This window comes from Bos indicus, chromosome 18 (assembly GCF_029378745.1).
Source record: "Bos indicus isolate NIAB-ARS_2022 breed Sahiwal x Tharparkar chromosome 18, NIAB-ARS_B.indTharparkar_mat_pri_1.0, whole genome shotgun sequence".
In the NCBI taxonomy this organism is placed as follows: Eukaryota; Metazoa; Chordata; class Mammalia; order Artiodactyla; family Bovidae; genus Bos; species Bos indicus.
This window is the reverse complement of record NC_091777.1, coordinates 65,950,035-65,972,929: the sequence shown is the minus strand read 5'-3', so window position 1 is coordinate 65,972,929 and position 22,895 is coordinate 65,950,035. Positions and strand designations below refer to the sequence as shown.

The window sequence follows — 22,895 nt, the reverse complement described above, 5'->3', positions numbered from 1 at the left end:
AGCATGTGCTCTGTTTTATAAATTTTCCATGTCAGCTTAAGACTACTCTGCTGTTAGATGGACTAGACTTGTAGTCTGTAGGTGTCCAGATACCCAGTTCACTGTGCTGGGTCTTCATTGCTCTTCAGGCTTTTCTCTAGTTGCAGCGACTGGGGGCTACTCGCCAGTTATGGTACACAGACTTCTGGTTTGGTGGCTTTTTTTTGAGCACAGGCTCTCAAGCATTTGGTCTTCGGCAGTTGCGGCTCCTGGGCTCGAGAGCGCAGTCAGGTAGTTGGGGCACATGGACTTGGTTGCCCTGTGGGTGTGCGGTCTTCCTGAACCCGGGACTGAACCTGTTTGTCCTACGGTGGCTCTACCACTGAGCCACCTGCGGAGCCTCCCGTTAGATGTGAATATAGTTACTAACATTTTTATTTTGAATTCTGTTAATCGCTCTCTAATGTTACATGCATGTTTTTATTTAAAGTGGGTTTTGTTGTTTTAAAATTTTATTTGTTCAAATATGTTTTTAGTCCATACTGGGTCTTCATTATGGTGCACAGGCTCTGGAGTGTGCAGAGTTGTTAATTGTGGCCTACAGGCTTAGTTGCTGTGGCATGTGGGTTCCTGACCATGGATTGAACCAGTGTCTCCTGTGTTGCACTTTGAATAGTTAACTGCTGGACCACCAGGGAAGTCCTGTAGTATGTTTCTCAGAGACAACATATCGCTGAATCCTGTTTATGGATCCACCCTGATGATCTTTCTCTTAATTGGTACACTGAGACTGTCGATGTTTAGTATATTGATATAGTTTGATAAATATCTAATGTATTTGTTATCATTTTATAAAATTATCCTTGTTCTTTGTTCCTGTGTTAGTCTACCGTTCTTTTTTTTTTTTGTATTAATAGAGCATTTTGTATGATTTTGTTTTCTTTCCTTTCTTAACTTGCCACCATTTGCTTCTCTTCATTTTTTTATTTAGTTGTGCTAAAGTTTGTGTTATGTTTTCAGAATTGATTGAAGACCACTTCTATATAACATTATATGACTTTATGGATAGTTTGATATATATAATATAATATATATTTCCATCTTGTAATGTCTTAGTTCCCTGACTAGGGATCAGACCTGGGTCCCTGGCAGTAAAAGTGTGATGTCATAACTGCTGGCCCACCAAGGAATTCCTTAATAATTAAAAAAAAATCATAACTGAAGTTCCATGCTTGCTTAGTTCAATAGGACTCTAGGCTTTCATTGCCATGGACCAGTTTGAACAAGGTATTATCTGTTAGATCTGAAAAAGATATTTTATGAATGAGTCATGCAAATAGGAACCTTGTATATAAAAAAAAAGTTCAGTATCACAAATGGTCAGAAAATGCCAATCAAAATGACAGTGAGATACCATGTCACACCTGTTCTAATGTCTGTTATGAAAAAGACAAGAAATAATGTTGGTTAAGATGTGGTGAAAAGAAACCCCTTGTGCACTCTTGGGAGGTGTGTACATTGTTGTCATCACTATGGAGTAGATCATGGAGAATCCTTACAACATTAAATAAGGAACTACAGTATGATCCAGCAATTCCAACTCTGTATTTATCCACAGGGAGTGAAATCACTGTATCAAAAAGGTATCTGTACCCCATGTTTATTGTTGCATTTTTAACACTATCCAAGTGATAGAAACAAGCTGAGTGTTCATTGAGGGATGAATGGATAACAAATATCTGGAATATATGGAATATTATTCAGCCCTAAAAAAGAAGGCCGTTTTGCCATTTGCAACATTTGTGTTTGCTTTACTATTTCTTGAACACCAGCTACCTGTTCCACCCAGATGTTCAGATATACAGGATGTATGGTATACTTCTGCACAGGTCACCAGAGGATGTGGTCCTGGTAAAAGCCATTGACAGAGGAGTGAATTATACAGCATGCCTTTCACCTTGGGTCACATCCAGTTACATGTCGTATGCTTGGTGAGATCAGCTGCTTCCTCAATATGACTCCAACTTCATATCCTGAACACGATTCCGTGGACTTCTTTCATGTACCAAATGTAAAATTGTGATGGTGTCATTCACGCCAATAAAGTCAACCGGATCTTTACCATCACTTGTTTGTTTCAGGTTCTTGGCATGGAGTCCAGGATGAAGAGACACCATCTGAACAGAGCAAATCTGCAAGAGTGTCACAGTTTTGCACTCCCAGGGCATGTTTGTCACCTGAGAAGACCCAACCTTGTAAGATGTGCATCCCAGTCTTGAGAGACATTTTGCACTTGGCTGAAGAACAAGGAACAAATGGGGAGCAGAAAGTATACACATGTGGGGCATGTGGGAAAGAATTCTATTTTACTGCAAACATTGAACAGCACCAGAAGCAGCACGTTAGAGAGAATCGTTTCCTATGTAATACTGAGAGACCCTCATTTTTGAAGACCTGCACAGTGCACCCAGCAGGGAATTTCTCTACCTACATGGAGATTGGGAATGACTTCATGGCCAGCATGGGAGTTCAGTCACAGGCCACTAATACTGGGAAGAAACTGAACAACAGTATGGAGTGTGAGGTTGTTTTTCACAGTGGAGAAAGTCATCACAGTTTGGGAGAAAGTAAGATAGTTTCCAGCCACACAGACATTCTTGTAGCGCATGAGAGAGTCCTCATTAGTGAGGCAGTTTGTGAGGTAAACAAATGTGAGAAAGCTGGCACCCAAAGAAGTAACCTCATTCAGCATGTGCAAGTTCACACTGGAGAAAAGTCTTATAAATGCAGCCAATGTGGAAAATTTTTTGCCTATAAATCCAGTTGCCTTGCACATCAGAGAGTTCACACTGGAGAACGGCCTTATGAGTGCCCTGAATGCGGGAAATCTCTTGCTAATAGGTCGACCCTCTCTTATCACCTGAGACTTCACACTGGAGAAAAGCCTTTTAAGTGCAGTGAATGTGGGAAATCTCTTCCTGCTAGGTCAAGCCTTTGTCATCATCAGAGAGTTCACACTGGAGAAAAGCCTTGTGAGTGCAGTGAATGTGGTAAATTGTTCAGCCGGAATGAGCATCTCAGAGACCATAAGAACATTCACTCTGGAGAAAAGCCTTTTGGGTGCAATAAATGTGAGAAATCTTTCACTAGTAGCTCCAGTCTTCGTCATCATCAGAGAGTTCATGCTGAAGAAAGGTCTTATGAGTGCAATAAATGTTGGAAATCTTTTACCAGTAGGTCCGGCCTTCGTTATCATCAGAGAGTTCACACTGGAGAAAGGCCTTATGAGTGCAGTGAGTGTGCAAAATCATTCACAACTCAGTCAACCCTTTCTAATCATCAGAGAATTCACAGTGGAGAAAGACCTTTTAAGTGCAGTGCATGTGGCAAGTTTTTTAGCCAAAAGGTACACCTTAGTACCCATATGAATGTTCACACTGGAGAAAAGCCTTATGAGTGCAATAAATGTGGGAAATCTTTTACAAGTAGGTCAAAACTTTGTACTCATTGGAAAGTTCACATTGGAGAAAGGCCTTTTAAGTGCAGTGAATGTGGGAAATGTTTTACTAGTACCTCAAGCCTTCTTTGTCATCAGAGAGTTCACAATGGAGAAAACCCTTATGAGTGCAGTGAATGTGGAATATCTTTTGTTGGTTCAAGTAGCCTCCGGTATCATCAGAGAGTTCACAATGGAGAAAAACCTTATGAGTGCAGTGAATGTGGGAAAAATTTTACTGCTCGGTGGACCCTTCGTGATCATCAGAGAGTTCACACTGGAGAAAGGCCTTATAAGTGCAGTGAATGTGGGAAGTATTTTTCTAATAGCTCGAGCCTTCTTCGTCATCATAGAGTTCACACTGGAGAAAGACCTTATAAGTGCACTGAATGTGGCCGATCTTTTACTACTCAAACACATCTCTATGATCATCACAGGGTTCACACTGGAAAAGGCCTATGAGTGCAGTGAATGTGGGAAAACTGTTAAGCAAAACAGTGCTTCTTCATCCATTGGAAAGTTCATACTAGAGAAAAGTCTCGTAAGTGCCAGGAATATGTTAAATCTTTCATCTGAAGGTGCTACATGGTTAAATAACAGCGAGGTCACACTGGAGAAACAGCTTTATGAATATTGCAAATATTTCTGGCAGTGATGTTGAAGAAGTTTGAGGTAGTAACAGTGGGAAGAACCTCTGGAGGAAATGGACCCTTTTTAGAGAGGAAACTGAGGCACAGAGATGCTGGATCATCTGTTAGTGATCTCCTTAGGATGGATACGGATCTGGGATTCCATGCCAGGTTGAGTGATTCTTCCTTTAAGACTAAAACCTCTGCATAAAAAAATCATCATTATTTAATTGCATTTTTCTCAGGATTTTTTTTTCTTGACTGTGCCACGTGCCTATGGAATCCCCCTGTCCAGAAATCTAAACTGTGCCCCATGATGTGGACGTGTGGAATCCTCACCACTAGACTGCTGGCAAATTCCCTACTCAGGATTCTTGATGTTCAGTTTTTGTTTTTCATTTGTGTGTTTTTCACCTGTGTGTTCAGTTCGGTAAAATTTCAATTCATATTTTTGCCTATCTTTGTCTTCTGAGATTTGGCTATTTTCTCTTATTTGACAAGAAGGAAAGCAAAGAAACAACAAAGTTATCTGTTATATTTCACCAATAATATGAGTGACTTTTTTCCTGCATGGAATTCTTGTTCAGAGTATTGGGAGTTTGTATTCTCAATGTTTATACTATTTGTAGTGTAATTGCCACATACATCATATGTTTTTGATAAGTCTGCTTTATTAACATATGTTACCTATTCTTAAGTTCAGACATTTAATTACACTGTAATTAAATCAAGCCCTGTTTTGTAGTGTTTGCTAATTTCCCTGGTGTAAATGTTCATACCATTACCAGTGTCAAATTGTGAACATAATGTCACTGAAATGAAGTTGGGAAGCACTGCCAGTAGCTCACCATTGTATGGTTTTTCCCCTTTACAGTCCCAGTAGCCACAAAATATTTTAGGAATGTAGCTAGTAAACCATAGTAAAATGATTATGGACAGTTTTTGCTAAATTGTTTTTTAAATAGTTTATTGAATGTATATTTGATTTAAGTTTTACATATTTAGAATGTACATTTAGACATACTTGTGTACATCCTTCAAACCAGTTTCCTTCTGCCATTTAAAATTTATCTTCAACATTGTAATCACTGGTTCAAGAGTATATTCTATTTTAGTAATCAGTGAGTCAATCAGTTCAGTTGCTCAGTCGTGTCCGACTCTTTGCGACCCCATGAACAGTGTCAGACTTTATTTTTTGGGGCTCCAAAATCACTGCAGATGGTGACTGCAGCCATGAAATTAAAAGACGCTTACTCCTTGGAAGGAAAGTTATGACCAACCTAGATAGCATATTCAAAAGCAGAGACATTACTTTGTCAACAAAGGTCCATCTAGTCAAGGCTATGGTTTTTCCAGTGGTCATGTATGGATGTGAGAGTTGGACTGTGAAGAAAGCTGAGCGCCGAAGAATTGATGCTTTTGAACTGTGGTGCTGGAGAAGACTCTTGAGAGTCCCTTGGACTGCAAGGAGATCCAACCAGTCCATTCTGAAGGAGATCAGTCTTGGGTGTCCTTTGGAAGGAATGATGCTAAAGCTGAAACTCGAGTACTTTGGCCACCTCATGTGAAGAGTTGACTCATTGGAAAAGACCCTGATGCTGGGAGGGATTGGGGGCAGGAGGACTAGGGGACAGCAGACGATGAGATGGCTAGATGGCACCACCGACTCGATGGATGTGAGTTTGAGTGAACTCCGGGAGTTGGTGATGGACAGGGAGGCCTGGTGTACTGCAGTTCATGGGGTCGCGAAGAGTTGGACGCGACTGAGCGACTGAACTGAACTGAACTGAACTGATCATGATTTACTTAGTCGTGTTTAAGCTTTATAATCGCAGGTATCATGTCTTTCAATTCATAACTTGTTAGAATGCATTTCTAAAATAAAAGAAGCCTTTTCGTAACTCCAGTAAGTAGCAGCAGCAGAATTTTAAACATCAGTGTATATCAGCACAACCTGGGGTACAGTGTGACTGAGTTGGAATGCTCGCACCCCTCGATGCAGCCTGGATCTGCTAACTCATGTGCCATAGCACAAAGGATGCGGGACAGAAGGGAGACCTTGGTGGGGAAATACAGTGGGACACGCTGACCCTGCACAGCAGGTGTGGGCACAGAATTAACAAGCACTCCAAGGAGATTTGGGGGCTAGCCATGTGATACAGATGCCCCACATTGTGGTGTGTGGGCCACACACACTCACACAGTTCTTGTGGATCCCGTGTGATAGATAAGGTGAGCGCAGACAGGCTTGCAAAGAACAAGCTCTCCCACATCGCTGCAATTTTGATGATGCACTGATGGTGTTTAGTTGAAGGACTGGGTCACAAGTGTTATACAGGTGAAGATTCACACCTGTGAGCAGCTTTGTTTCACAAGAACTTGGGGTTGGGTTTTACAGGCATTATGGGAGGTATCATTCTTCAGCCCTTAGCATTTGGACTAAAGTTTGTCAAGGATGGGTCCCCAGAAGATGTTGGCACTTTCCTGCTGGTTATATTCCTAATTAATCATTTGTAGAGTTATGTTTTTCTACTGGGTAGGAGGAGCAGTGGGGTGATGGGTGAGGGCATTAGGAAGAAGAGTTTTGGAGATAGGGAGAGAGCCACAGTGCTGACTCCTAGTCCTTCAGGGTCACTCAAAACACTCGGGATAGTCACCAGGAGAGTGGACACAGGCACATCTTGAATTAGGTTCATGAGAAAGATGGGCAGGACCTTGAGAACAAATCACGGCATATGGTTGTGGGCAGTGTCGTGTCTCCAGGGACACTGAAGACAGTGTGGGGCGAGCATGTTTGTTGCTGCTGTCCCTTTGAACAACTTCAGAAAAGGGAAGGTGTCTGCAATGAAATGCAAACTGGGTGCCGTGGAGCTGGAGTCCCTGGTGGAGATGCAGACAGCGGTGTGGGTAGTTCATGGCTGTGCCACAGCTGATGGAGTCCACGCAGGGAAGTGCAGAAGAGAAGCAGTACACCTGTGCAGTGTAGAGGACGCCCTCATCAGAGGCTGGCATCTGGGTGCCCTTGTGGGAACTCCTTAACCTAAGGTTCAGACCCCTCTCTCCACAAATTGGAAGAACAATAAATTCTGAGCACAGGGCAGTTCAGGTAGATGAATGGGGTCATTCACATGACAGCCATCAATATTTGTTCCCAGTGAAAAGAAAGGGATGTCCATCAGCATGGGGTTGTGGTATGACTAGGGCTCTTTTGGGGAGGGAGACAGAGGATGTCAGGATGCCCAAGATGTTCTTTGAGTTCCAGAGTGGATTGGATAGGACAAGGAGTGCAGTGAACAGATTTCCTATGGCCTGAACCAGGTAACCTGGCATGGATTCCCAGATTCTCTTCCGTTGCTGGGGGATCACAAGTAGCAGACAGTCGCTCGCTGTGCCTGTTCCTCACTAGAAGTGGTCCGTTTCGTGCATGACTGACATTTGCATCCTACTACCTTACCACCTCACACTCCTCCAACCCCGTTCCTCTCTGTGACCTGTCTGTCTCCTCCATCTAACACCCTCACGACTCCCCTGGTGCTCCAGTGGTGGCGGCAAGCCTCCTTGACTGTTGGAGACACAGTGGGATAGGTTGGAGGAACCTGGACTCTGTTTAGTAGGAGTGAGTGTGTTCCCTCCTGGCCGGGAAGCCATGCAGAGTGAGGTCTGCTTCAGCAACTGCTGGTGTCCGATGAGCAGGCTCACTAGACCCCCAGCCATAGAGAAGTGCTCTCGCTCCGCAAATTCCATGACCCAGCATGTTGCTGCACCTGGGGCAGTCCCCACCCCAGCATACCTGCAGACAGACCACCCTGGCCCCGCCTCCTCCCTGCCCAGTGGTGCCACAGCAGGGTGGGAGTGCGGAGGCTGGCAATGCTGATCAGCTCTGAGAGACCAGGTGGTCTAGTCCTAGGGGCAAGATAATATAATTGCGCATCCTAAAGACCAAAGAAGGGGCCTGGAGACATCAATGGTTGAATGATTTGGGGGTCTTAACTCAGCCAAAGCAAGGTCCAGGAGAGACAGCCCTGTGGTCCAGACACAGCAAGCAGGATGTGATAGCAGTGTTTTACCCCAGAGGAGATTACCGGGTTTAGAGAGGATTGTGACGCAACTGGTTCATGAGTTCGAGAAACCAGCAGAGGAGTATGCCGTTCACAGCCTCTTTGTCACACTGTCAACGTCAAGTTATTATCCAAAGATTAGAACAATGACAAACGGGCCATATCAAGAGGGTGGTCATTACTGATTAGGGCTTAGCATTGAGCGGGAAGGTCCTTCACGTGAGGAGGGACTAGTTGAATAAGACTAACTGGGCCGAGGGATGTTCAGAGAGCTCGTTTGGGTGGCCTGATTATACATCAGTGTTTCTTGTTTTCTTCAGATCAGTGAGAAAAACGAGCAACAGTTTCCCTCGCTTGCTCCCTGAGGGGACCTGTCGGACATTTTTAGTGTCCTGACCAAAGCTAACAAAATGGCGTTCTCCCCCGGCGGCACAAAGGCTCTTGGTGGATCTTCGTTTGGACCAGCGGTTGAACCCAGACCCATGGCTGAGAACACACCAACTGCTAAACATTGAACCACCAGGGAATTCCGTAAAATAACACTTAAGGCTGCATGGCTTTCAACAGAAACAGGATAATGTTTATTTGCTTCCAGTTTCTGCTGGATGTCGGCTTGAGTTGGCTTTAAGGAGTCTGGTGTATGTATGCTAAGTCGCTTCAGTCCTGTCCGACTCTCTGTGACCCTGTGGACTGTAGCCCTCCAGGCTCCTCTGTCTATGGGATTCTCCAGACAAGAATACTGGAGTGGGGAGCCATTCCCTTCTCCAGGGTGTCTTCCGGACCCAGGGATCGAACCTGAGTCTCCTACGACTTCTGCATTTTTTAACCACTGAGCCACTGGGGAAGTAACCTGAGACCCTGTGGAAACACCTCAGTGATCAGAAGCACTCAAGACAAATTCTCTTAGGCCCTTCCTCCCTCATTGGATCCTCCGCCCACCTAAGAAGAATGAAACACCTCCCCACAACAGGTAGGATTTCGGCGATCCTCCCCTAGCGGTTTCGCTTTTCTTCCGTTTTCCTGTGTGTGGGGTGTGGGTGGGACTGGGGGGTGGGGGGGCAGGGGGGGCAGGGTTCCCTTGCTTGAGGCCTCGGCCCTACATTACCCAGAAGACCTTGCGCTAAGGCTACGGTCATCCAATGAACGTGCAGAAGCGGGGCGTTCCCTGGAGATCGAACATCCGCTAGTGGGACTTCGGGTGTATTCCCGGCGGACGTTTTGATTGCTGTAGAGTCTGTGGCCGGTCAGAAGTCCTGGTGTCTGGTGTTGGGAGCAAGGTGAAGGGCCAAGAAGGAAGCGGAGGCTCTGTGCTCACTGGAGAGTAGCGGGTCTTAGGGTCTGGCACGCCGCCGGCTTCGGGGAATAACCCGGCGGAATCCAAATGAGTCCTTGAAACGTCTCCTGCTGCGCTGAGGGAACCAGCTGAGGTAAAGGCCGCGTGCTCCGGCTTCTTCCCTGGCCGATTCCCCACCCGAATATGAGCTCCCCGAGTGAGAGGCTGCTGGTCCAGTGCAGTGAGGCCTTCAGGAGCGGTGTCCCTATTTCTGATGACCAGTGTTACGAGGTGTGAGTGAGACTTGGAAATGCAACCGAAGTGGGAACACTGGGGAACCTGGAGTCCATCCTGTTTCTGTGGGGGACGAGGATTGAGGCCATGCTGCACCTGAAGTGGTAGATGAGAGTTGGTACGTTTTTTCTTAGGGCCCTGGCCGTGGTGGAGAGTTTTGAGCACCGGAAGGACACAGTCTGGGTCAGGCTTTTAAATACTCTCTGAAACCCGTTGACCGGAAGAACGGAGTGTAGGGAGAGATAAGGACTTTGAGGCGGAGCGAAGTCGTGGGTTTTCCTTGGGCACAGCTGTGAAACGGGGAATCACTGGGGACAATGTCACGGAGGAGGCGTTAGCCAGCCACCTGGCTCTGGTACGGCCAGAGGGCCAGGGAACGCCTGAGCCGCTGGATCACCTCCAGGGTCACTTTCCTCCTTGGCGGGCCAGTTTCATAGATTGCTAGGGCTGCAGAAGCACTTTTGGTAAGTGGAGCTTTTCCCAATCCCTCACTTACTCTAAACACCCCCCCCCCCCCACCCCGCCACACACACACACACACACACACACACACATTCTCTGCATTTGAGGTGCATTTAAGGGGCTCTTCACCTGCTATTCTGCCACTCTTGGGTTTGGGGACTTTGGAGAACTATATTCTCGGGATCATGAGAGCAGACTGGTTCCCTGGAGACGGTGTGGAAGTTTCTTCTCGAATTGGTACCAGTACATGGAAGGGCTTTGAGGTGAGTCTGAGCTGGTTTAGGTCAATGCAGGTCTCATCGTTTTCTGGTGTGGGTGAACAACAGCAAAGAGCAGGATGTCAGCTTCAAATGACTGCCTGTGTTTTCTGAAGGTTCAGGTCAAAGGAGGAAGGTTCTTGCACCCAGGTCTTTGGATGCTCCATCCGACTGGGCAGTGGGGGAGATGTGTGGGAAGATGAATGGTGGGTTTTCAAGAATGAGACTGTTGATGGTTTTATTTGTCCATGTTATACCAGGGTAGGGTGACCTTTGTGGATGTGGCCGTGTACTTCTCCTGGGACGAATGGTGTCTTCTTGATGAGGTTCAGATACACCTGTACCTTGATGTCATGCTGGAGAACTTTGCACTTGTGTGCATGCTGGGTAAGGCCTGCACACTCATCTCCCTCCTCTGCGCTAGGCTCTGCCTTTCTCCTTTTTCCCAGGGACAGCTCTGTCCTTGTGACAACTGGACAGTGGACTCTGTTTTCAATTTATTTCTTTATTTCTTGGCTTCTTCTTCCTTGGGTCTTAGTTGTGGCAGGTGGTGTATTTGTTGTTGCAAGGAGGTTCTTTCCTTGAGGCATGCAGTCTTCTAATTTCGGCGTGTTCGGACTCCAGAGCTCTCGGGCTTACTTGCCCTTCACTGTGGGAGCTAGTCCCCAGACCCGGAATTCAACCCATGTGCCCTGTATGCAAGACGGATTCGGACTGCTGGACCACCAGGGAGTCCCCGCTACTTTCTTGCTAAATTGTTGGTTATGTGTTGAGATTATTATGGCAGAGGCAGAGTACATCCCAACACTGGTGGCTCCAAAGTTGCTGCTAAGGATTCAAGGTCAGTAGTCTTTGTTATTTTTAAGTTTATTGCAATATTGTGTTCAATACAATCTTTAATTTGTGTTAAATTCTCCTGTACAGGGAAGTGACTCAGTTACACATACATACATACATATATATGTATTCTTTTTCCTTTCCCTTATGGTATATCACAAGATATTGATTACAGTTCCTGTGTTATAGAGTAGGACCTTGTGCTTTATCCATCCTGTATGTACTACTTTGCATCTGCTAATCTCGAACTCCCAATACTTCCCTCACCCACCTGCCTCCTGCTTGGAAATCACAAGTCTGTTCTCTATGTCTGTAAGTCTGTTTCCTAGATGTGTTCCTTTGTCATATTTTAGAGTCCACATATAAATGATACCATATGGTATTTTTGTTTTTATTTCTTACTCATTTCACTTTTAGAATGATAATGTCTAGGTCCATGCATGATGCTGCAAATGCCATTATTTTTTTTTTTATGGCTCAGTAATACTACATTGTGTGTATGTACCACATTTTTATCCATTTATCTTAAGTTATTTCCATGTCTTACCTCAGGTTATTTCCGTGTCTTAGGATATTTAGGTTATTTCCATGTCTTGGCTAATGTGAATAGGGCTGCTATGAACATTTGGATGAATGTATCTTTTCAAATTATAGTTTGTTCTGGGTATATTACCAGAAGTGGAATTGCTAGATTATATGACAACTAGTGTGTTTTTTGAGGAACCTCCATACATTTTTCCATAATGGCTGCATTAATTTACATTCCTACAAACAGTGTAAGAGACTTCCCTTTTCTCCACACCATCATCAACACTTGTTAATTGTAGACTTTTTAATTTTAGCCATTCTGACAGTTTTTCGGTGGTACCTAGTTGTAGTTTTGATTTGCATTTCACTGAGAATTAGCAGTGACCGAGCGTCGTCTCATGTCTGTATTGGCCATCCGTGTGTGTTCTTTGGACAAAAGCCTGTTTCGGTCTTCTGCCCTTTTTCCCAGTGCGTTGGTTGTTTTTTGTCACTGAGTTGTGTTGCTGTTTATATACCTTGGAAATGAAGCCCTTATCAATTGCATCATTCCCAGGTATTTGCTTCCAGTTAGTATGTGCTCTTCATTTTGTTTTGGGTGTCCTTTGTTGTGCAGATAAATGCTTGTAAGTTTGATTAGGTCCCATTTGTTTAGTTTTGCCTTTATTTCTGTTTCCTTGGGAGACTGTCAGGCTTAGTAGTTTTGCTGTCCAACTGATCGATCCCTCCTTGCTTCCCCTCTCCTTGTTTGAGTATCTGTTTAAATGCGTGGTGTGCATGTTTTGCTCCATTCCTGTACCTGACATGTTTTTGTTGCTGACTAAACAACACACTGTGGTCACTGACGTGGTCAGTACTGAAACAGACCTTGAGATGTTTATGCAAAACTTTCTCAAGGTTCTGATTTCTCTATATCTGCACTGGCATTTGCTATTTTGTGTAACTTTTTTTATTTTTTTCCCCTAACAGTGTGTTTACTGGCCATTTGTTTATCTTTAGAAAAATACCTATTCAACTCCTTTTTCCTTTTCTTAATCAGGGTTTTTTTGTTTTTTGTTTTTTTTTTTTAATTTTGGTTGTTGTAGACTACTATTCTTGGAGAAGGCAATGGCACCCCACTCCAGTACTCTTGCCTGGAAAATCCCATGGGCAGAGGAGCCTGATAGGCTGCAGTCCATGGGGTCGCTAAGAGTAAGACATGACTGAGCGACTTCACTTTCACTTTTCACTTTCATGCATTGGAGAAGGAAATGGCAACCCACTCCAGTGTTCTTGCCTGGAGAATCCCAGGGACTGGAGCCTGGTGGGCTGCCGTCTATGGCGTCGCATAGAGTTGGACACGACTGAAGCGACTTAGCAGCAGCAGACTGCTGTTCTACAACATGTGTTCTACAACATGCATTCTTTTTGGTATACATGTTTTTGAAATGTTTTCTCCCGATTTTTTCTGTGATGTTTATAGTGTCTGTTAATGTACAAGTTTTTCAGTTTTTTTGTTTTTGTTCCAGCTTTCTTGAGGTACAGTTGACACATTATGTAATATAAGTTGGGCTGTCCTGGTGGCTCAGTGGTAAAGTGGAGAAGGAAATGTCAACCCACTCTAGTATTCTTGCCTGGAGAATCCCGTGGACAAAGGAGCCTGGTGGGCTACAGTCCATGGGATCGCAAAAAGTTGGACACGACTGAGCAACTAACACACACAAACACACACACAATAGTAAATAATCCTCCTGCAATGCAGGAGCCACAGGAGACATATACCTGAGTCAGAAAGATCCCCTGGAGGAGGGCATAGCAACCCAATCTGGTATTCTTTCCTGGAGAATTTCATGGACAGAGGAGCTTGGCAGGCTACAGTCCATAGGGTCACATGGAGTCAGACATGACTGAAGCGACTTGGCACACAGGCACGTGATACAAGTTAACATATAAAATGGAAATTATTCACTGCTTTGAAGCCCAGCTTGACTACTTTTTCTTTTGTTGATTTTGCCTTTATTGTCATAGGCAAGGAATCATGGCTGAATCCAACATTTTGAAACTTTTCCCTTTTTTTGTCCCACCTCAGAATTTTGTAATTTTAGCGACCTCATGAACTGTCACCTGCCAGGCTCCTCTGTCCATGGAATTCTCCAGACCAGACTGGAGTGGGTAGCCAGCCATTCCCTTCTCTAGGGGATCTTCCCAGCCCAGGTATCGAACCCAGTTCTTACCGACTGAGCCACCAGGGAAGCCCAAGAATACTGGAGTGGGTAGTCTATCCCTTCTCCAGGGGATCCTCCCGACCCAGGAGTCGAACCGGGATCTCCTACATTACGGGCAGATTCTTTACCAACTGAGCTACCAGGGAAGCCCGTATGGTATTAAGTAAGACACTAACTTCATTCTTGTACACGTGGGTATCCAGTTTTAACAACTCTATTTGTTGAAAAGAAAGTGAAAGTGAAGTCGCTCAGTCGTGTCCTACTCTTTGCGACCCCAAGGACTGTAGCCTACCAGGCTTCTCTGTCCATGGGATTTTCCAGGCAAGAATACTGGAGTGGGTTGCCATTTCCTTCTCCAGGAGATCTTCCCGACCCAGGGATTGAACCCGGGTCTCCCTCATTGTAGGCAGACTCTTTACTGTCTGAGCCATCAGGGAAGTACCTAACAACCTATTTGTTGAAAAAACTGTCCTCATTGAATTGTGTTGGTCTTGTCAGTAATTATTGGATCACACGTTATGAGGGTTGATATATAGGATCTCAAGTCTCTGTTGTGTTTCACTGGAGTATATATCTGTCTTTATGTTATTAGTGTGCTGTAGTTAGCGTAATAATGTATGAAATACGTCTTACATACCATTCCTTAACCCCACTTGGTCATGATGTATAATTCTTTTTATGTAGTTTTTGAGTCAATTCAGTGATACTTTGTATTTTTGCATCTGTGTTCGTGAGAGATATTGGTGTATACTTTATTCTTCGTGTCTTTGGTTTGGTGTTAATGTTGACCTCACAGAATTAGTTAGGAGCAGTCCTTTTGTTTCTGTCTTCTGAAAGCCATTGTAGAGAATTGTGTATCTTCCTGAAGTGTTTGTCGTATTTCATCAGTTAACCAATCTGGGCCAGTGGAATTCTGTTTTGGAAGGTTATTCCTTATTGATTCAGCTACTTTAACGGATGTATACATATTTAGAATATACGTACTTCTGTGGGTTTTGGTAGACTGTATTTTTCAAGAAACTGACCATTTCATTTAGGTTATCACATTTATGATCTTGGAGATTCCCGTTTATTTCATTATTATCCTTTAATGTCCATTTTAAGGAACCAGCTTTGACTTTGTTGGTTTTTCTTTGTCGATTTTTAAAGTTATTTCTTTTCTTCTTCCTTTGGATTTAATTTTCTCCTTTTCTAGTTTCCTAAGATGATTGCTATTAGACCTTTTTTCTTTTCTAATACATGCATTCGATGCTATATATTGCCCTAAAACACTGCCTTCACTGCATACACATATTTCAAGAAGTGTGTTTATTTCAAAATACTTAAAAATTAACCTTGATGTTTCTTCTTTGACCCATGTTTTATTTTGATTAATTTCTCAGTACTGTGTGATTTTCCAACTATCTTTTTGTTATTGGTTCTAGTGTAATTTCACTATGCTCTGAGAACAGACATTGTATGATTTCTGTTGTTTGAAATTTACTAGGGTGTGTTTTCTGGCCTGTGATGTGCTCTGTCTTGTGAATATTTCATGTCAGATTGAGCTTCCCTGGTGGCTCAGAGGTTAAAGCATCTGCCTGGAATTCAGGAGACCTGGGTTCGATCCCTGGGTCAGGAAGATCCCCTGGAGAAGGAAATGGCAACCCTCTCCAGTACTCTTGCCTGGAGAATCCCATGGAGGGAGGAGCCTTGTAGGCTACCGTCCATGGGGTCGCAAAGAGTCGGACACGACTGAGCGACTTCACTTTCTTTCACTTAAGACTATTCTGCTCTTAGATGGAGTAGACTGGTAGTCTATAGAAGTCCATATACCCTGTCAATTGATGCTTTGCAGAAGTTGACTCCTTTGTCATTGTGTCATTTTCTTTATTCATGATAGCCTTGCTTAGGTGAAATCTGGTTGGCTATTTGTTTATTTTGCTGGGTCTTTACTGATGTACATACGTCACTCTAGTTGCGGCAAGTGGAGTTACTCTAGTTGAGGTGCTTGGGCTTCTCACTGTGGTGGCGTCTCTTGTCGAGGAGCACAGGCTTTAGAACATTTGTGCTTCAGTAGGTGCAGCTCCTGGGCTCTAGAGCACAGGCTCACTAGTTGTGACTCACAGGCTTAGTTGCCTCACCCCATGTGGCAGCTTCCCAGACCAAGGATTGAACCCAAGTCTTCTGCATTGGCAGGCGGAATCTTTACCCCTGAGCCACTGGGGAAGCCCTGCCCTTGTTCTTTGTTCATTTGTTACTCTACCACTCTTTCTTTCTGTGGTGTTAATTGAGCATTTTGTATGATTTTATTTTCTCACCTTTATTAGCTTATCAGCCCTATTTGCTTCTTCTTTTTTTAATTTAGTTATGATAAAATTTGATTATATGTTTAGAAATGATTTAAGACTCCTCCCATATAATGCTATATGGCTTCGTGAGTAGTTTATGTATATATACATATATATTATATATATGTATATATACATAATTTCCCCCCCGCTCTGTCAGTTTTGCGGGATCTTAGTCCCTGACCAGGCATTGAACCTGGGTCCCTGGCAGTGAAAGTGCAGGGTCCTGGCCCTGAAACACCAGGGAATTCCTACCTCATAATTTTTAAATATCCTTACTGAAGTTCTGTGGTTGCCTAGTGGATAGGATTCTGGGCTTTCACTGCTATGGACCAGTTCAAACAAGCTAGTATCTGTTAGAGCTGAGAAGACATTTCTCCAAATAAGACATGCAAATGAAAACGTTGTACATAAAAAAAGCTCAATGTCACTAATGGCCTGGAAAATGCAAAATTAAAATGGCATTGAGATACCACCTCACACCTGTTATAATGTCTGTTAGGAAAAGACAAGAAATAATGCTGAGGAAGATGTGACCTAAGGGGGCATCTTGTGCACACTTGGGGTAAATGTGCGCTGTTGCAGACACTGTAGAATAGAGCATGGAGAATCCCTACAATATTAACTAAGGAACTACAGTATGATCCAGCAATTCCAACTCTGTGTATTTATCCAGAGGGAGTGAAATCATCCTATCAAAAAGGTACCTGTGCTCCACGTTTGTTGTGGCATTATTTTACCCTATCCCAGAGATGGAAACGAAGGCAGTCTTGCCATTTGCAACCACATAGAAGGGCCTTGAGGGCATAATGCTGAGTGAAATAGGTCAGAGAAAGACAAATACAGTTCTTCCTGTTTCCTCAGAGCTTTGGTCCCAGCATACATGCTTACACTGATATCTGCGAATGCTGAAATTCTGTAGTCACACCACTGATTCTGAAATTTTCACACTTGTAGATTCATCTAACTACAGATAGTGTAATGCCGTGTAAATTTATTGAAAAACAGCCATGTACGAGGGGACCCAGTCTTTTGTAATCCATGTTCTTCTGTGTTTATCTGTAGTATGCGATTATATATATACAATGAATCTTTAAAACAATAACACCAAACTCTGATATAGACAAAGGATTAGCGGTTGCCAGAATGAGGAAGTTAGGGTAGGTGAGATGTCTGAAGGGTGTTGGAAGTTACAGACTTCTACTTTTAAAGTGTATAAATCCTGAGGATGTAATATACAGCATAGTGGTTGTAGTTAACTAGATTGCAGTTAGGACGTGTATCATTTGTAACCCATGTTGTTATTCAACTGGGAATGAGAGTCCTTTGGGCTTCACAGGATGAACATGACTCTAGTCTCAGCAAAAGAGCTTGGAGATTCTCTGACCAAGATGAATGGCAAGTGGGAAAGGGCTTGATATCAGGTCTGTGTTCAAGTCATACCAGGAAGATATGACTTCCATCCTTTGACTAGTGTTGTAGTGGCTACAAATGACTTCTCTTGTCTTTCTCTATTCCTGACATTCTGCCAACTTGTCGTTTATGCTACTTCCCATTTTTAGTCTGACTCTAGCCTGGGTTTCATTGTCTCTCTCCTCTATAAACCACTTATCTCATGTGGGCTTCACACTTGTTTTCCTTGTGGTACTTATTGACAAAATTTTTTATGTCCTTAAACATGCATGTATGCTTTACTGTTTCTTGAACACCAGCCACTTGTTGCAGCCAGATTTTCTGGGGCACTCATGTTCAGTATACTTCTGCACAGTGTCCCCAGCCAGTGGCAGATATGGTCTTGGAAAAAGCCATTAACAGAGGAGTGAATTGTAGAGCACGCCTTTCACCTTGGGTCACATCTAGTCCTTACGTCCTGTGCTTGATGAGAACAGCTGCTTTCTCAATTTGACTCCAATTTCATGTCCTGAACATGATTGTGTGGACTGCTTCTTTCATGTGGCAGATGTACAAGTGTGATGGTGTCATTCCCTTCAGGGCTTCCCTGATGGCTCAGATGGTAAAGCGTCTGCCTGCAATGCAGGAGACCTGGGTTTGATCCCTGGGTCAGGAAGATCCCCTGGAGAAGGAAATGGCAACCCACTCCAGCAATCTTGCCTGGAAAATCCCATGGTCAGAGTAGCCTGATAGGTTACAGTCCGTGGGGTTGCAAAGAATCGGACAGACTACAAGACTTCCCTTCATTCCCTTCAAGAAAGTTAACCAGAACTTCACCATCACTTGTTTGTTTTCAGGTTCTTGGCGTGGAGTCCAGAATGAAAAGACACCTTCTGAACAGAGCGAATCTGCAGAAGGAGTCTCACAGATTAGGACCCCAAGGGCCATTTTGTCCCCTGAAAAGGCCCAGCCCTGTAAGATATCTGTCCCAGTCTTGAGAGGCATTTTGCATTTGGCTGAAGAGGAAGGAACAAATAGGACGCAGAAAGCCTACTCATGTAGGGCATGTGGGAAAGAATTCTATTTTCCTGCAAACATTCAACAGCACCAGAAGCAATACATTAGAGAAACCCTTTCAGTATGATATGGTGAGATCCTCATTTTTGAAAAGCTGGACAATCCATGCAGCATGGAATCTCTCTACCAACATGGAGATTGTGAATGACTTCAAGGCCAACGTGGTAAGGTTTAACATGGTTAAGCCACAGGCCAGTAATACCAGGAAGAAACTGAACAACAGTAAGGAGTGTGAAGCTATATTTCACAGTGACAAAAGCGATCAGAACTGGGGAGAAGGCAAGATGGCTTGCAACCACACAGACATACTTGTTCAGGATGAGAGAATTCTCACTACTGAAGAGTCCTGTGAGTCCAACAAAGTTAGGAATGCCGGCACCCAAAGAAATGGTGTTACTCAGCACCAGAAAGTTCACACTGGGGAAGGGCCTTCTGAATGCAGCCATTGTGGAAAATATTTTACCCTCAAGTCCGGTTTCCCTGCATATCAGAGATTTAACTGTGGAGGAACGTTTTATGATTGTACTGAATGTGGGAAATCCTTTAGCCGAAGGAAATACCTCGTTGCCCGTAGAAAAATCCACACTGGAGAAAAGCCTTTTGCGTGCAAGGAATGTGATAAATCTTTTACCCAAAAGGGCAAATTAATTGAACATCAGAGAGTTCACACTGGAGAAAAGCCTTATCAGTGCAACCAATGTGGAAAGTTTCTTGTCAGCAAATCTAGTTTGTCTGTACATCAGAGAGTTCATAGTGGGGAAAGGCCTTATAAATGCAATGAATGTGGGAAATCTTTTATTACTAGGTCTGCCCTCTATTCTCACCTGAAAGTTCACACTGGAGAAAGGCCTTTTGAGTGCACTGAATGTGGGAAATCTTTTACCAGTAAGTGGATCCTTTGTAATCATCAGAGAATACACAGTGGAAAAAGACCTTTGGAGTGCAGTGAATGTGGGAAATTCTTTAGCCGAAACGAACAACTCAGTGCCCGTAGGAATGTTCACAGTGGAGAAAATCCATATGACTGTAGTAAATGTGGGAAATCTTTTCCTGCTAGGTCAAGCCTTCGTCATCATCAGAGAGTTCACGTTGGAGAAAAGCCTTCTGAGTGCAGTGAATGTGGAAAATCCTTTAATGATAGGTCAGGCCTTCGTCGTCATCAGAGAGATCACACTATTGAAAGGACTTTTGCATGAAGTAAATCTGGGTAATCCTTTAGCCAGAGACATTTTCTGCATATCCACGAGAAAATCCTCACTGGAGAAAAGCCTTTGAGTGGAGGAATGTGATAAATCTTTCACTGACAAATTCCACTTGTTTCAACATCTGAAAGTTTCATGCTGTATGGGGCCTTGTGAGTATATCAAATATATATGGTACTGACATGGGCAGAGTTTGAGGTGGTAACAGCGTGGGAAGTTCTTGTGCAGTCACTATGCAGCAAATGGCCCCTTTCTAGGGAGGAAACTGAGCATAGAAATTATGTGTCATCTATTTGTGATCTCCCAGCAATGGACATGGATATGGATTCAGTGCCAGGCTGCCTTGTTCAGGACATGGGCAGTCTGTTCACCTCAGTCCTCTTCCACCTACCCTGTCGATTTTGAGGACTAAAAGAATACCTTATCCATCCTCATACTTCTGCCCTGCTCCAGCCCCACCAGAATATCTCTGCTCATAGCCCAGTCCTATTCTGATGAACAGTAGTTTCTTTTCTGTGGCATTCAACATTACTGCCTTTGAGGTGTCTAGCTTAGAGAGGTAAAGGGACTTCCATAACAGCTCACTATTGCCAGACCATTCATATGTGTGATTCTTCTATACTGCATACGTCCACTAGCTTCTCTGTCCCTAGGAGCAGGGACTGTCCACACCCGACACGTGCGTCTTTACCAGGGCTCCAAGGTCTACCTCTCCCAGTGTATATCTCCTTCCTGCAAACATCCTCCTGGTTGGTAAATTCTTAGGAACAGCAGCACTAAACCAGGCAGCTTGGAAAGGATCATTGACCTTGTTTCCCCATCACGTGGTTTACCTGCTCACCATCCTGGACAGTGTGAGGGACACTGAATGACTAAGAATGTCTTCTGTGGCCCTCACAAGGCCTGGTCTCCAAGGCTCCTCTTCCTAACCCCTTTACCCATCACCTCACTGCTCTTCCCACCCCTCCAGAAAAATGTAACTCACTAAAATGGTGATTGTTAATTAGCAAGAACTTGCCCTCCCCCATCTTGGAACCCACACTTGACCTACCTATCTTAAAAACTAAGACTGAATGCAGGCCAAACCCTCCAATGAAGACTGTAAAACCTCACTTAGAATTAGAATTTAAATCTAATTTCCTTCAGAATTATTAATGTTGAGCTCCCCCCCCCCCCCCCCATGTGTCTATTTTTCACCTGTATCTCTTGTTTGGTTAAATTTCTGTTCTTTTGTGTACTTTATTTTGTATGATTTGGCCATTTTCTCTTTCCTTAACAAATATGGGATTGGGGAAACAAAGACTTTTGTGACATTTCATTCATTCACCAATAATGTGAATGACTTCTGCATGGAATTGTAATTTAGAGTACTAAAAGTGTTTTCTTCATTTTTTTTAAACTATGCGTAATACAATGGCCCCATACATTATAAAGGGTTTAAATAAATCTGCCTTGTTAACATATGCTACCTCAGTCTCAAGTCCAGACATTGAATCATATAGTAAATTAAGCCATGATTTGTAGTGTTTGCCAATTTTCCTGGTGTATATACTCTCATCGTAGCCAATAGTCACATTTCGAACATAATGTCCCTGAACATGGAGCTGGGAAGCATTGCCAGTAGCCCACCATTGTGTGTGTTTTTTTCCTACCAGACAGATACAGCCACTTAAGAATGTAGCTAATAAAGCCATAGTAGAATGATTTTTTAAAATTTATTTTTGTCTGCGCTGCCTTCCTTGCACACAGGCTTTCTCCAGTTGCATTCAGTGGGGCTACTCTTGCTGCTGTGTGCAGGCTTCTCACTGCAGCGGCTTCTCTCGTTGGAGCGCGGTCTCTGGAGAACGTGGCCTTCGGTATTGCAGCTCGCAGGGCCTAGCGCGCACGGGCTTCAGTAGCTGTGGCCCACGTGCTCTAGAGGGCTGGCTCGGCAGTCTTTGTGCACGGGCTTAGTTTCCCCATGGCGTGTGGGATCTTACCAGACTAGGAATTGAACTTACGTCTCCTGCATTGGCAAGCAGATTCTTAACCACTAGACCACCAGGGAAGCCCCAGGCTGATTTTTTAAAGAGATAGGTTTTACGTATTTGTTTAAAAAAATCATTTAATGAATGTGGAGTTCTTGCAATAAACTGCACGTAATTTACAATGTACATTTTAACTTTGTGATACTTGTGTATACCTCTGAAAATTGTTTCCTCCTGCCAGTTTTAATTCATTCTCAACATTAACGTTACTGATACAAGAGCATATTCTACTTTTGTAATGACTGTTTTCAAATGTATATATAAATGGAATAACAGTTGGATCCTACCCGTCTTACCTCAGTTTATTATATCTAAATTTTGAGACACAGAATTGGCAGGCCTGCTTCTGACCCCATGATAGGTATGTGGGTAGTTGAATTTTTCATGGCCTTGTTTTCCTTCAGCCTGCCAAGATTAGATGAGACTTTATAGGAAGACTTGTCGGGTGGTCATGTGTATTTGTAGCATCTGTAGCTGTAGGTGTTTGAGTCGCCTATGCAACATTAGTTGTTCTTCGAATAGAAATTCAAAACATGCTCTTGAACATCACTTGATGAAAATTAAGTCCTTTTCCAAGGAAGTTTACAGCTATCAAAAAGTATTTACCCACTACTTTGAATGTTTATTTCAAACCAGTTACTGTAATAGTTGATATATTTGGATTTAAATATATCTTGTTATTTTTGTGGATTTCTTTTCCTACCCCTTGTTATTTATCTTCTCATTAAAACAATTTTAAATTTTATTAGTTGTTTCAAGTTCAGTTTGTTTATTAAACTAAAAAAATTAACACATTATAGCACAGTTATAAATATTTCTAGACATTACAAGGAGTATCAAGTATTGATTCATTTGT

The 22,895-nt window shown here is 43.4% G+C and overlaps 1 protein-coding gene across 4 annotated transcripts; it reads left to right on the top strand.

Moving 5' to 3' along the window:
* Nucleotides 1–9,255: 9,255 nt before the first annotated feature.
* On the top strand, nucleotides 9,256–22,784 carry LOC109572979 (zinc finger protein 211-like). 4 transcript variants are annotated; one of them, XM_070771896.1, is made up of 3 exons: nucleotides 9,256–9,589; nucleotides 10,709–11,289; nucleotides 18,591–22,784. In XM_070771896.1, the coding sequence occupies exon 3, from the start codon at nucleotides 18,879–18,881 to the stop codon at nucleotides 20,004–20,006; it is 1,128 nt and encodes a 375-aa protein (XP_070627997.1). In that variant the 5' UTR covers nucleotides 9,256–9,589; nucleotides 10,709–11,289; nucleotides 18,591–18,878; the 3' UTR covers nucleotides 20,007–22,784. The 4 variants fall into 4 exon arrangements, with proteins under 4 accessions (XP_070627997.1, XP_070627996.1, XP_070627998.1 ...); XM_070771895.1 differs by having other exon boundaries at nucleotides 9,256–10,835; nucleotides 11,073–11,289; XM_070771897.1 differs by lacking the exon at nucleotides 10,709–11,289.
* The last annotated feature ends 111 nt before the right edge of the window (nucleotides 22,785–22,895 follow it).

Coding starts and splice junctions, on each gene's coding strand:
- LOC109572979 (XM_070771897.1), top strand. CDS start 18,879: ATGGTGAGATCCTCATTTTTGAAAAGCTGGACAATCCATGCAGCATGG.